The sequence below is a fragment of the Mytilus californianus genome, unplaced genomic scaffold (assembly GCF_021869535.1).
Source record: "Mytilus californianus isolate M0D057914Y unplaced genomic scaffold, xbMytCali1.0.p SCAF_2, whole genome shotgun sequence".
In the NCBI taxonomy this organism is placed as follows: domain Eukaryota; kingdom Metazoa; phylum Mollusca; class Bivalvia; order Mytilida; family Mytilidae; genus Mytilus; species Mytilus californianus.
The window spans coordinates 37,780,365-37,795,443 of NW_026262668.1; the positions used below are offsets into that span (position 1 = coordinate 37,780,365).

The 15,079-nt window shown below is 31.9% G+C and overlaps 1 protein-coding gene across 1 annotated transcript in view; it reads right to left on the bottom strand.

Annotated features, from left to right (window-relative positions):
- The window catches only part of LOC127729800 (integrin alpha-4-like), a 36,986-nt gene extending 27,231 nt beyond the window's left edge, over positions 1 to 9,755 (bottom strand). Inside the window, exons 1-6 of the mRNA XM_052237694.1 lie at positions 9,498 to 9,755; positions 6,792 to 6,919; positions 5,700 to 5,788; positions 3,090 to 3,281; positions 2,251 to 2,299; positions 935 to 1,042 (exon numbers count right to left, since the gene is read on the bottom strand). Of these exons, the coding sequence (XP_052093654.1) occupies positions 935 to 1,042; positions 2,251 to 2,299; positions 3,090 to 3,281; positions 5,700 to 5,788; positions 6,792 to 6,919; positions 9,498 to 9,673 (742 nt within the window). The 5' untranslated portion in view covers positions 9,674 to 9,755. The remainder of the gene's footprint in view (positions 1 to 934; positions 1,043 to 2,250; positions 2,300 to 3,089; positions 3,282 to 5,699; positions 5,789 to 6,791; positions 6,920 to 9,497) is intronic.
- Positions 9,756 to 15,079: the final 5,324 nt, after the last annotated feature.

Sequence of the window (15,079 nt, forward strand, 5' to 3'; positions counted from 1 at the left end):
AATCAACGACAACAACTGAATTTCAAGCTCCTGACTTCGGGAAAGGCACATATAGAATGTGCCGGAGTTAAATATGTTTTTGGACGCTCAACCTTCCGTCTCACCCGGAACAGCGGCGTAACACCGCAACATAAGAACAAACTGTAAAAATAAAGTTGGATATAGCTGATCGCAATAGATTTGTACGAGCACAAAAAAAACTTCTAGCATAAAAAACAAAATGCACAAAAATAGATCTAAGTACTCTCAGTTACTGAAAGCTAGTTCATAGAGATTTACAACTGATAATTAAATCATCTTCTCCCAGACTTAAGTATCAATCAATTTATAATTTCATACATAGCCGTGATTTTTTATGGTGTCAAATTGATAACCTCCAAGAATAACTTTTTTCAAATGGTCAATCAGATTACATGGATTGTATCTACTCTTACGGACTTTATAAACAACATCATCGTAAAAATTAGGATGTGATATCCCGTTTTGTCATGGCTTTATGCGGGGATTGGGATTTTATTTTGAGAAATCTCTATTAAAATGTATATACTGCCGTCGAGATCATTTCAGCGATCAGGTAGTAAGATTAATTCAATACAACGTATATCAAAATACTGAGGACACATCTAATCAAATATCTTCTTAGGGAAAAACATCTTTCTTTCTCAATAACTTACAAAAACATACTATTCAGAACATCACGTCTCCTTTTATTCCTTTTCATCATATTCACTGTAATGCATTCATATATTATGGTCAGAAACCGGGCATTATTGTTGATTTTAAGAAAATAATAAAAAAAATCATGGAACTGAAGGATATTGTACGACAAGAAAAACGCGTCGGTTGATCGAACATTAACGTACCATTTTTCCGCCACAAGATATTTGAAAGTTTCTAGCCAATGAATAGTTTATAAAGTTTACAATGTACTTACCCATTTCAGCGTTATCCAGCAGTCCATTATAGAGAGTGTTGCTTGTTTTTGCACTGTATGTCGTGAAGAAATTGTTTGTTTTATCAGCTTCGTAGAATATAAAACCCCCTGAAATAAGAAAATAAAAACTAAGCTTTATTTTTTTTTAAATATTTTGACACTATTTGTCAATTACTTGTTAACCTTAAACGGAAGCGATGAACGATCAGCTCCGGGATGTTAAGGTATACATAAACAGTTTAGGGATATTCCGATACATATCCTTTTCATAATTGAAATTCATCAATTTCAGTAGTATAGATCTCATTTACATTTGGAATAATCGCAATCTCTCTACACGTTTTAATTTATGTTAATGTTGTGCAAAAATGATAAAACAACACGATAGGGTGCTTTTATCAACCATCAGTATTATATTATATACCGTTTGATATAAATAAGAAGATGTGGTATGAGTGCCAATAAGACAACTATCCATCCAAGTCACAATGTGTAAAAAGTAAACAATTATAGGTCAAAGTACGGCCTTCAACACGGAGCCTTGGCTCACACAAACCAAACAGCAAGCTATAAAGGGCCCCAAAATTACTAGTGTAAAACAATTCAAACAGGAAATCCAACGGTCTAATCTATACAAAAAATGAGAAACGAGAAACACTTAAGAACCACACCAACAAACGACAACCACTGAACAACAGGCTCCTGACTTAGGACAGGTGCATAAATATGCAGCAGGTTTAAACGTTTTAACAGGCGCCAACCTTCACCCTAACCTGAAATAGTAGTGTAACATTACAACATAGAAAGACACACTATAAAATATCATATCCTTTTTATAGATTGGAATTCATCAATTTCCATAGTATAGATCTCATTTACATTTGGAATAATGCGCAGTCCCTCTCCACGTTGTTTTATTTTATGTTAATGTTGTGCAAAAAAATAAAAGAATGTGTCTGAGGACACGAATGTCCCCGCTCAAGCTTTGAAAATGGAAGCAATGGGACGGAAGCACTGAAAGACGGAAGGACGGACGGTCAAGGGTAACACTTGATGCTCTCTTTGCCGATATGTTATCTCAATAAGATAACATCTATCTTTATATCACATTAAACTAGCAAAGGCATCTACAGGTCAACATATAATGTTCAAAAATAGACTAGCGTCCATTTTTCTTGATCAAAATCACCCCTAGTTAATCTAACATAAATATTTCTCGTCTTTTCTAACTTCATAGAAGTTCTACTCAAACTAAAAATAAATTGTTCTTATCTCAGTTGTACCGTGGTCCTTTTCAGACCCTGCACTATCCTAACCTTTGTCATTCCACATCCCTGGGCCACCAACCATTACCTCATCGTCATTCTGACAAATAAAACAAAAACATGCGTGTTATATTTATTACTGAAAAGTGTTAAACTATCGTAAAGAGTCGCGCAAAACCGTAATAAAATTTCGTCGGCTAAAATAATGGCAATGAACAGCTCAAATCGTATATGCAAAAAAAGATGAACTTAATTTTCTTATGGAATGTCTAGCAATCAAACAACAACGACAAGTAATGTTTGATTCTGCTTTAAGAATATGTACTTATTTCAAACACCTAGGTACAGAAAACAAATTTATTTGGCTTCTTTTGTGTGAAAATGAAGAAATATGCTACACTATACCTTTGATTTGTTATAAATGTTTTACAATAAGAAAACAACTGCTATAGCTAACTTCATAGTATCATTATCATGATTGTTTCTTTATTCATGTCTACTTATAATCAGTATATGTAACATTCCCTTTCTCGGCTGATGATTGGTTTGATAAAGTATTCGTATTTAACTATATAAATACGGTAAAGCAATTTTCAAAGCTTTTAAATCAACAATCAAAAACACAGTCTAGCGCTTTTTTATATACAGTGTCAGTGGACGGTTTAAATTTTATTTATTTTAAATATGTTTCTTTTTTTATCGAATCGTTAAGAGAAATTTTGTCTTTTTGTCATTTACGTGAGATAAAAATGCAGTGTTCAATTTGTAGGTTAGCAGAACAAGTCAAAGCACATGGCGTCGACTTAAACATCAATTCAAACAAGATGTCATCATATTCCAACCAATCTGGTCGAAGTGTGTCCCATGCTGTATATTCATTGTAAACTTACATCGGTTGGTACAGCAACAGTTCCAATCAGAGCCATACCATAACTGTATCCGTTGCTATAGTAACTATTGTACCTGATTCTCTTATTTGTCTCCATTGAGTTGAAATTGTGACTAATATCATGACACCGCCCTACAGGTCTTTCTATTCTATTCGACTGATCACTCAAGTCTTTCCATAACTGAGCGCATGCCTGAAATGTAAATACAAATTGAGCTATGTCTGATATGTAAATACAAATTGAGCGCATGCCTGAAATGTAAATATAAATGGAAATATTGGGATATACATCATTGAGACAGCAACCAAACAACACACAAAAAAAACAAATGAAATCTGCATTGAATTCCAATTACCGTCTACAACCATTAAACCATTAATGTGTGTCTATACAATGTATCAAGCTCTTAATCATCATGAGTCTAAAACAGTAATAAAGAAATTAAACAGCCAATCACTAGTTTGCTTTTTGACCCCGTAAGCCAATCACTAGTTTGCTTTTTGACCCCGTACAGCCAATCGTTAGTTTGCTTTTTGACCCCGTACAGCCAATCACTAGTTTCATTTTTGAACCCGTAAGCCAATCGCTAGTTTGCGTTTTGACCCCGTACAGCCAATCGTTAGTTTGCTTTTTGACCCCCGTACAGCCAATCGCTAGTTTGCTTTTTGAGTCTATATTGGTCATGAGTCGACTTCATTACAAAGAAAATAAGATATGAAATAAAATATCTCGTTAATAGTTTCGGACGCACCAAATTTATAATAATTAAAGTATTGTTTTCAGTATTTATCATTTTACCCAGGAATTTTAAACTTTTTATTTTAATAGGATGGTTACTATCTCCTTTATTTGTTTCACAGAGTTAACAGCGAAGTCGTGTATCCATAAATTTAATTTTGAGTCACCTACAAACATTACTGTGACAACTGTTAACTTGTTTAGTCAAATATTGTTCATTTTAAAAGTTTTTGTAAATAACGCACTAGAGGACTCCAGGAAAAAATAATTAACTTTACCTAGCTGCAGGAAATCAATTACTTTACTTTAAAATAGAAGTTTGGATTTGGTTTTAATATCCATTCACATCCTTGTTCATATAAATACTTAAATTTTGAAGAAAAAAAACACTTAATTTATATATCTTAACTGTAACTTTAAGCAATATTTATGTTTATGTAATTTAATTAAATGTTCACATAAATATTGTTGCAAAAACATGAAAGCACACACAAACAACTGATCAATTGTGAATTTTAGTAAAGATTCCATTTTGTTTATTGTGAATTTTAGTAAATATTCAAGTTTGTTCATTGTGAATTTAAGGTAGATTCATGGTATACCGCCATCTTGGATTGTACAATCTCAGTACAAAAATGGTTTTTTGCTCAAATCTGCAAATTTGGAGATAGATTTGCAATTTAATGGCTAGATTGTTTATTTATACAAAGAAAACTTGGTGATTTATTGTATTATTCAAAATATTTAAACAAATATCAAATTTTGTGTTTTTAGAATCATTTTTTTCAAATAAGCCATTTCAGGGGAGATAACTCTTTTAGTGAAAAACATATATACTGGACTGATAGGGAAATTTTTAATTTTTACTTGTAGCAAGAAAACAAATTCGGTGACACCATTTTTTCTTTTTATTTTCTTAAAACGTATTATAAAACCTATCTTCTGACAATTTATTTCAAAATTCTATCACATAGAATTTTTTTTTATGCACACAAATGTGTTTTTTCATGAACAATCTAACCAAATTTAGGCAATTTTCAACGGCTCATAGCTTGGAAAATAGCACGGTGACCCATACTTTTTATCATATTTATGAAAAAAGCATAGTAAAATCTTCCTTTTGACAAAGTATAAGAAAATTCTATCTCAAAAAGTATATACTTATGATCTACCTTAAGTAAAGATTCCAGTTTGTTTATTGTGAATTTTAGTAAAGATTCCAGTTTGTTTATTGTGAATTTTAGTAAAGATTCCAGTTTGTTCATTATGAATTTTAGTAAAGATTCCAGTTTGTTCATTGTGAATTTTAGTAAGATTCCAGTTTGTTCATTATGAATTTTAGTAAAGATTCCAGTTTGTTCATTATGAATTTTAGTAAAGATTCCAGTTTGTTCATTATGAATTTTAGTGAAGATTCCAGTTTGTTTATTGTAAATTTAGTTAGGATTGTAGTTTTTTTTTTTTTTTATGTTTTTTTTTCGTTTTTAAACTGATCCTACTAACAAAATGCATGAAACTTTGGCCTTCCTATATACTACATGCCTGTCCTGGAAAAGATCACTTATTTGATTCAGCCTTGACTAGAGTTTGTCTATTCCGGCTGCACAGATTAAATAATCAAAAACAAAATCTAAGATCAAAACAAAAACAAAATAATACAAAACAAATACACAAACTATATATATTATAAACCAGTTTTGTGTTTCAAGTATGTTAATTTGTTCTCGTTCTGAAAATGCTTGAAATAATTGTCACTGAACGTTAAATAACTAACAATCAATTAATGAATCTGTTTGTTCGGCAACCATTAATTAATTGATTTACAAAACAACAATATTTGTTTTAATCGTTTACCAAACAAGTTGTTCTTACCACAATCTTCGTTTTAGTTCTGACGATGCTTCCTCCTAAAAACTGGTTGTCTTCTTCGTAACCATAGTAACCAGATGGCCGTGTTCCTTCTGTAAATCAACATTTTACATATCGTAAGATTTTTTCAGTTTTTTTTATTTACCTTGAAGTTCGGTATTCTTTTAAAATACTTTTTTTACTATCAATCGGTCCAGAGTCACAAATGAAAATTTTATAATTGGTCCGAAGACACAAATGTAAAGTCATGATAGAATTGGTCCAAAGACACACATGTAAAGTATAGAATTGGTCCAAAGACACATATGTAAAGTATGGAATTGGTCAAAAGACACAAATGTAACGTATATAATTGGTCCAGAGACACAAATGTAAAGTATGAACCTCGATGGTTAATAACTGTATTTTAAATATAGTCCTCTGATATTTTGTAACTTGTCATAAATCAAACCACAATCGTTTACAAATAAAGAATCACTGTAGTAATTTAAAAAAAATCAATTTCGTCATTCTTCTCCTGTGACACAATTTGTCAGCATTTATATAGTTGTCATAGCAGTGGTAGAAGTCATATGGAATTAATATGCTGTGTTTTAAAAAGACAATAAAAAAGTTTCCTGAAACCAACATTTCACTCTTGATACCTCTTAGATGATCTTCACTTTTAGACTGTTATTTAAAACAAAATGTACTGGGATTTTCCAGTTTTCAAAAGGCATAACCATGAAGTGATCTTTTCAATGTAGTAAATTAAAAGAGAAAATAACATCACTTCTTCTAAGCATTTCACCCGTAAAGTGTACTAATGTAGTATATCTTAAGTCCAATTTCCCCAGAATTTATTCCATAGCAGTTATTAAATTGCCATAAACCCTTCTTCACCAAGTCTTACTGCCGTGTGGAAGACGTCCATGTATTTATGTGTCTATACCCTATCTACCCTATCTATCCTTGTTAAAGGGATTTTTAACTCGGGAGAAAATAAATCCACAATGGGAACTCTGACTGAAAAAATGGGGTTTACAGAACAGAGAATACAAAAATTGAGGACCCCCCTTCCAAAATCCAAACCCTCATAACTGTAATACGGCCTACCATTAGTCCGTATGATGAATGGCTGACAAGACTTAGTGTTCTGTAATAACTGACATCTATAAACATTTCCTGGATTTTTTAAAAACGTCGCCGATGTCATGTTGTCTCTTGGAGCTCCAACAATTACCCTGAAAAATGCATACAAGTCTTTTAAAGGGGAAACACTATCACTCAAATACCATTGAGTATGTAGGTAGCATCTTGATGAAATGGGCAGTATTAATCGATTGATTGTTGGTTTTTAACTTCACTTTTCAGCAGTCTTGGCAATATTTGGCGGAGGAAGCCATCTAGAGAACCACCGATCTTCAACATGGAAAAAATGACAATACGATATTTGTAAAGTTGCATGATACATAATGGAACAAAATAAATTGTCGTATAAATGAAATTAGCACTTCTATCATCACTGAATAAAACAAATGACTGGAAAAAATAACGGCCCCCATAATTTTGATGACTGTCTAAAAATTGACATTGTTACAGTCAGATGTTCATAATAAGAGAGATTTTAAAAACTTTCTTATTTTGATTGCAAAATGTTTGTATTGTGAATAGTTCAGAAAAAAATTAAACTGAAACAGTCTTTTGATCTATTTTTATGTTACTTTTATGTTGGTGAGTTTTCCTAGGGATTTTTCTTTTGTACATAGAAACCGTTTTCCGTTTTCCCTGAATACCTCCTCTTTCTGATTCTTACAAAGGATATGTAACTGGTGTAAACAGTATATTTTTTTTTTAATCTATACAGAAATGTTTAAATATGCATGTTCATGCGCATGTCCCTTTGCTACTACTAGTCAATAGAACAGAACTCATCGATAGGTGTCTTTTTTTTTTATAATTGTCATTTATTCTTTCAAACCATAAAAAAAAATACAGCTTCTTGGTTTGTTTCCCTTGGTGCCAATTTACACCAAATGTAGGTTTCAAGATGTTCTATAATTCTCCTTATAAAACAAGTTTCTTAATAAAAAAAAACCAAACATTCCGCATTATTGCCAATGAATAACTATCTACAAATTCCCCGTTTCCATTCTCAATTTTATGTATATTTTTTCCATTTTATGATGATATAATCTTTGGTGTCTGCATTGTGTCGCACGTAAGTAATATATCACACGTTTTATATTTTATTTTCAAATGTTTTGTTAGGGTTACCGTACAACTACATGCGTTAACCCCCCCCCCCCCCCCCCCCCCAAAAATAACCAGAATAAACAAAACACCAACACCTCCACCATCCCCCTTACTGTGTTTCCCCAGTTGACCCACGATATTAAAGGCTATTCTGTATTTGTTAATCGTTTAAGAGGAATGTGCATACCATCCATTGCTATAAATATTACCGTAATCAATTCCCCCTTTACTTTAATAAAGTGGTTTATATCAGTATGCGTGAACTAAGTCAAAAGTGACATCCTGTCAGGCCAATACATTTCAGTAATTGACAAACTAAAATTGAAAACGACAGATCATTTACATTTTTGTAAGTTGTTTACTTGATCGCCTTGATTCTTGGTAAGATAAAATGAAGCAAGTAATTGAATGTTAGTTGATTTTATCATCACCAAACATAAGTGAATAAGGATAATTTGTTTTAAACAAAATAGATCTATGTATACTTTATGTAACTAGATTTGTTGTCGTTCCGTGTGTAGCTTATAGGGTACATGTTCCTCTTTGTTGTGGTTAATGTCATATTCATTTCTAGTATTCCAGTTTAGAATTAATTTTAGCTATACTCTACACAATTTTATTTATTATGAAACGGTTTGCTGCCAGTATATATAGTTATGAAAAAGAGAACATGTGGAATTGTATTAGTCAATGAAATAACAACCCAATGAGATAAAACAAAATACTTCGGGTCATCGTGAAGACAAGTGTCCACGAAAATTGTTAGACTCTAAATGGTCCTGAGTCTATACAGTCCCTTTTGCACATATACTTTTTAGTACTATAATTTTATAGTACTGAAAATGACCTGAATAATGTAGTAGTGATGCATTGTACTATTGTTTTCCATAATTTTACAGTAATAAAGTTGAACTACTAATTTAAAATTCCCGTGTTGGACCTCCTTAGTGTGGTACTATGAGGTACAATAAATATATAGTACTTCTTTTTTACTACTATTTGATGGTAAATTTTACTGAAAGTGTTATGAATTAAAACTACTGAACTGGTTCGATAAAGGTTTATAACTAAAATTTACTACACATAAAATTGATAAAACTGTTATTTTCAATTTAAAATACAAATCCTATAATTTCGAAGTACTGAGAAAGTACTACATTAAATAGGTACATTTTCAGTACTTTAAATTAAAAGAACTGCAACTCGTCATGAACATGCATGAAATATTTGCCACTGGACATTAAGCAACCAACAATCAATCAACAGTACTATAAAAGTACACATGCAAAAGTAGCTGTGCAGCAATATTGTGATTAGATCTGACAAAGTTCCTAAATGTCTGAAAAATATTAACATATGATTAAAAACCTGTTCTGATGAAGTTCTTTACTTGGACATGCACGTGAAGATGTGGCGTTTTTTTTTTTTTCATCCCCCTTTTTAAAAATGTTTTTGCCTTAATAATGTTCAGTCTGTTGATATCTTTCCGTTTTGCTAGTCGGTTTTTGAGTGATGCATTTTATTTTTGATGAAACGGAAAGTTATCTACAGTACTGTCAAACATACCATGATCCCGCTGAATTACTATGCAACGTAGAAGAGTATCCAAACTGAGATCCAGTTGTCCCGGTGAACTGTTCAACACTTTCTATATCAATATTAAATCCATAACAAAAATTACACATCATTAAAGACAACAACATAAACATATACTCCATTGTTGTACTTTCAAAATATTTCATTAAGACTTCTCTAAAAAAATTTTTACATATTAAAGGATGTAACTTATAATCCTTGCGAGTTTAAGGATATTGGGGTCTTAACGAAGATGTCATATTATAGACCGGATATGAGTATATTGATGATGATAGTTTTTTTTAAAAAGAGCGTTACTTATTTCATAAGTGGCTATAGATATACAAATGTACTACATTTAGTTTTCTTCCAATACCTAATATAAATTTACATATCCTTCCTAATGATGTAAGCTAAGTAAACACCCTCAATTTATGATATGCAGTTTAAGTTAATACGATGTATGTTTACTTATGTCTTATATAGTTACCATTGATTTTATTTATTCGTCAATCAGACAACTTTTGTACAAATAACAGGTATACAAATAATGACAAAGCGTCAAGATTAGATTGCAGGATACCTTAAGTTGTTTTATTTATGTATTGGCTTTTACGTGTTTTTTTTTTTTTGGTTTTTTTTTCAATTTTTAATGAAATTCTTATTCATTGAAAATGAATTTAGGAAAAATAATAAATCGTTTTCATTTGCACATGTACCCATACAGTCACCTGTAGAATTCAGTTAGTGCATATATAATTCGTTACTTGTCTCTAATCAGTTTCACGGAATTTTAAGATTAGAAAGGATGGTTTGCGATAAATCCAGTTATCATGCCTATGCAGAAATCTAATGTTATTCTAAATTTGATATACATTGAATACACATTAACTTAGCGAGTAGAGGTACATTTTTTGTTCATAATGAACTCAATTTCAGAAGCATGCATTGTGAAAAGTTTCTCTTCAAATAAGAGAATATTTTCGAGTTTCATTATTAATGAGTTTTTTTTTCTTTTGTTGTAAATTACAGGCACTTGTCTCTTTTACATTATAGCTATATATATAGATTATCAATGACCGCTGTGGATTACGGAATTGACAGCTGTGGATAACTTGGAATTGATAGTAGATAGCAAATACATGTTATTTCTAGTATATTTATGTTAATATAATAATACAGAAAAACAAATAAATAACGAATTTTGGAGAGAAACGATGTCTTGTCCCCAAGTACCTATATTTCACCCATGAAGCAATACTTTGAGATTTTAGTTAGGGTAAATGAATATTTCAATCGGATTAAAATCCGATGTTGATACGCTATGCTCCTGGAGGAGAGTATCGTAGCGAAAACTAACAGCTGATAATCTGACAGATTTCAATGAGATTGTGACTTGGTAGAAATAGCATTGGAGTGAAATAAATAGAGGGAATTTCCCCACTTTTTCATAAAGAACACAGTCACGTGGCAAGGCTGTATAACATGGACCGGAGTATGAAATTATGTCATGGTCAAATGAAAATGTCTGGTAGACAAGGTGTCACAATAAACTTCTTCACTACGAATCAAAACGGAAATTTTTGATAGATTTTGGCAACCTTTATTGAATACGAAGGAAATTCTACTTGAAGTGAACCTATAACTCTCTTATGCAGCATTTGTTTATTCCAGAGGCGGATTTAGAGGGGGTAGGGGCCCTCCCTCCCTTTTGTGGGAAATATTTGGTTGATTATTAAGGGAATCACTGAAGCATGACTGGAGCGGGTCCTCTCTAAGGTAGTCAGTGCCCCCCCCCCTTTTATGAAAATTTCTGGATCCGCCACTATATTCTACATTGGCTAGAGGTATAGGGGGGAGATTTTCACGCTATGTTGAAGACCCATTGGTGGCTTTGGGCTGTTTTCTGCTCTTTGGTCGGGTTGTTGTCCATTTTCAATTCTATTGTACTTTGTATATTTGAGATACACATTAACAAATTCTTGGTTTAGGATGTGTAAAATTTACAAAGATACAAAATTTTGCTAAGGACTGGTTGTCATTTTGTCTTTGAAATTGTTGAAAATATTTTAATGATTCTTATACATTTACTAACATAAAGCGCAAGTTTTCTGATCCTGTAAGCGAATCAATTGCATTTGTTACGGGTTTGCTTCTCTTGAGTAGAAGATACGTAGCCAGCCGTAAGCGGCTGACCTAGGAAAGTACTTCTTTAGCTCAGTCGGTTAGAACACTGATTTGTAACATAAAGGTCCCGAGTTCGAGATCAGGAGCAAACAGTGTGATTTAGTGATGACACATATTTTAATTAAAATAAATTTCAAATTAAAAAATCTCAAAAGCTGCGAAAAAAAGTTTTTAATAAAACTTTCGAGTAAAAATTGTACCTTATGGTTTATTTTTTTTTTTTGTAAAAATAATGTATTTCTTATGTTTAAAATAATTTTTTTTTAATTAAAATATTTGTTGCAAATCTTTTTTTTTTTTTTTTTTTTACTCAGTCCATTACTTTTCCCTTTTGGCGGAAAGCCTTCATTAAACTGACAGATTTGAACCCTTTTGAAGAACTACACACCTACATTTTTGTTTTTTTTTTCAATTCTCCCTCATAAATTCGTCCGAATTTAAAAAAAATGCTAATCTATATACATGACTAAGTAAGAGACATGTCATAAAGTAGGTTTGGTTCGCTCGCAGTAACTTAATATTTTCTGTGCGATGCAACATTTAATAAAGGAAACACAATATATATTATCTATGATGAGTTCATTTACAAATATCACAACCCAAACACAAATCTTTATATCTATACACTTAATCAATACAATATACTGTAAATAATGTACTATGCAGAACGTGTTGTACTTAAACGGTACCGTGAGCACATCGATACATACTATAAAATTATCGGACTTAAAAAAAAATATATGACTTTAAAACCGCACACGTAATAGCGCCGAAGAAAAATCCTTGCAGCACTAATACAACTACCTATAATTAAAATACTAATCAAACTAGTTTTATACAAGAAGTCTGAAGATAGAAATAAAAAAGGGAAAATCCAAATACTAGTATAACGGAAAAGAAATAAATATAATAACCTTCCATAAAACAACTAATTATAAATTAACATATTGTTTTAATATAGTGACTGAATCATGAACAATTCATTGTATTTTCCCTCATGCCCAGTGACAAGTATTTCATGCAGTTTGGGGACAATAGATAAGTCACAGACGACCAATATCTGTTTTATTTGTCCCAGCCACATTCACATTCTCCTTTCTTTTTCTTTTTTTTTACCATAAACATATTTCGGTACTTATACATCCTTGGCTTTCAAAGATTCGGCTTTGAGCGTTCCTGATGAAGGTAAATCTAGAAAAGCGCTTCGGACGCATGAAATTTATAACGTGTTGTTTTTATTTTTTTTTTTTTTTTTTACTAATTATTATGTGACTAACGTCCAGGGACAATCCAAAAATAGCAGCCAAGAACAGGCCTAGGTGATACATGTATATGCACATGACGAAGCAACTTGTCTAATAAAGTATTATATATCATTAGGCATCTGCATACTTATAATGAGTGTTAATTTCGTGTGAAATTCTAGCTCCTTAGAAAAACCTCTACGATTTCTGATTGATCATTTCACACTCTGAAGTCATTATGTCATTGTACTGAGTTTGTTCCATAAAATCAAACAATTATCGAATACAATATTTAGTACACATGCTACTATACCCATCAGATGCGGATCCAGTATTCTGAAAGGGGGGTGAGGGGGCTCCCAAACTAAACAAAATTTGGAGTGGTACCGGTAAAAAGTCTAGATTAACCATAAATATAGCTCCATAAAGGGGCAGGGGCACCCCGCCTTCCTTAAATCCGCCACTCCCCATCATGTCACGTAAAATCCCCAGTCTGTATTTATGTCCTAACTAACAATTGAGCCATATGACCAATTAAAACCAAACTATGACGATTATGATGTGTCGTCTTTGCAGTCCGAAATTTGTTTTCCCGTTGAGAAATTTCTGAATTATGCCCACTGAACTTAGACAATTTGATATTATTCATTGGGTATTTTGTGGACACTAGTCCTCTTAAATGCTTTGTCGCGAAACTGTGTATATTGTAAGGTATGATGTGGAGATTTGCTTATAAGTGATGTAAGTAGGTTATTAACACTTAGAAATTTTCTACACTAATCATGCTAATCAATATGTAGTACTCGGGGTGGGATAGAGACGCTGAAGTGCGATTGTCTGCCGTTTCGTCTTATAACATGGACGTAGTGTTTGAGATGGATCGTGATCCGAGATGGGACTATGATAGAGCGACTATAATTAGTTATCAAAGATACCAGGCTTATAATTTGATACGCCAGACGCCCGTTTCGTCTACATAAGACTCATCAGTGACGCTCAGATCAAAATAGTTAGAAATCAAAACAAGTCCTTTTATAAGGATAAATATCGTGTCCCAACTAAGCATTTCATAGGTTCCAGTTGCAGTAAAAAAAACTAAGGTGATTGATCTTATCCGTTGCTCTCATTCACAGCAACCAAATACATTTGTTGCTTATTTTGTGTCGTTCTGACCAAGCAGACAATATTATACAAATATAATTTTATATATGTCTCTGGACTAAGCAAGTAGTATTTGAATTTCCAATAGCGTCCTTGTTTTTCAGTCAGTTATTATAACAGTCCGGATCATATGAGTATTTAGACCATATAGGTATTTTTCTATTAAATTATTATAACTTCCTTCGCAGAAACACAGAGCTTGTTCTCTGAACCAAACAAATTGGGTACAAGATACTAATTAAAATCATTTTTAGTTGACATATTGTCTCAATATGGGCATCTGTCAGTTTGCATTCGCTACAGTCAATCTTAATCTCGATTATCCTGTTGACTTTTCCCCCAGTGTTAAGTTTTTTTTTCTAATTTCTATTTATTTTCATCTACACTACAAGGAATTTATACAGTGTTTACATGTACTTTAAATGCCACTACATATACAGTACTGGTATGAAAAGTCATCAAGCAGTACATTTCTTACATGTACTCATATCTATTCAGTACAATTAATTGTATGTATGTTTTCAGTCATTTAATTTACAATCATTTTTCAGTACCGCTAAATTTCAGTCATATTTTAGTACTGCAAAATTCATTTATTTTTCAGTACTGCAAAATTTAGTCATTTTTCAGTTCTGAAAATTTCAATCATTTTTCAGTACTGAATTACATTCATATTTTATACCTAATCCAAAAGCTATTTAAGTTCTATACTAATATTACAAGATGGTTTTTGATAAATATTCTCGTATTCTTTCATTTAACTTCCCATTTTGCGTTGAAGGTTCTTTTAATGAACCACATGTTTATGCCGGATTTATTTTATATATCTTATTGACCTTGTTTAGATCTTGTTTTATTTTTTGCTGCTGCTTTAATGCTAAAGTTGAATATTCAGATAGAAGTTTCAGCTAGAATCGATGTGTCTTCTAAAGTTAAGGAAAATAATAAACGGAAAGTCCCTAAGCAAATCGCAAAATCAAA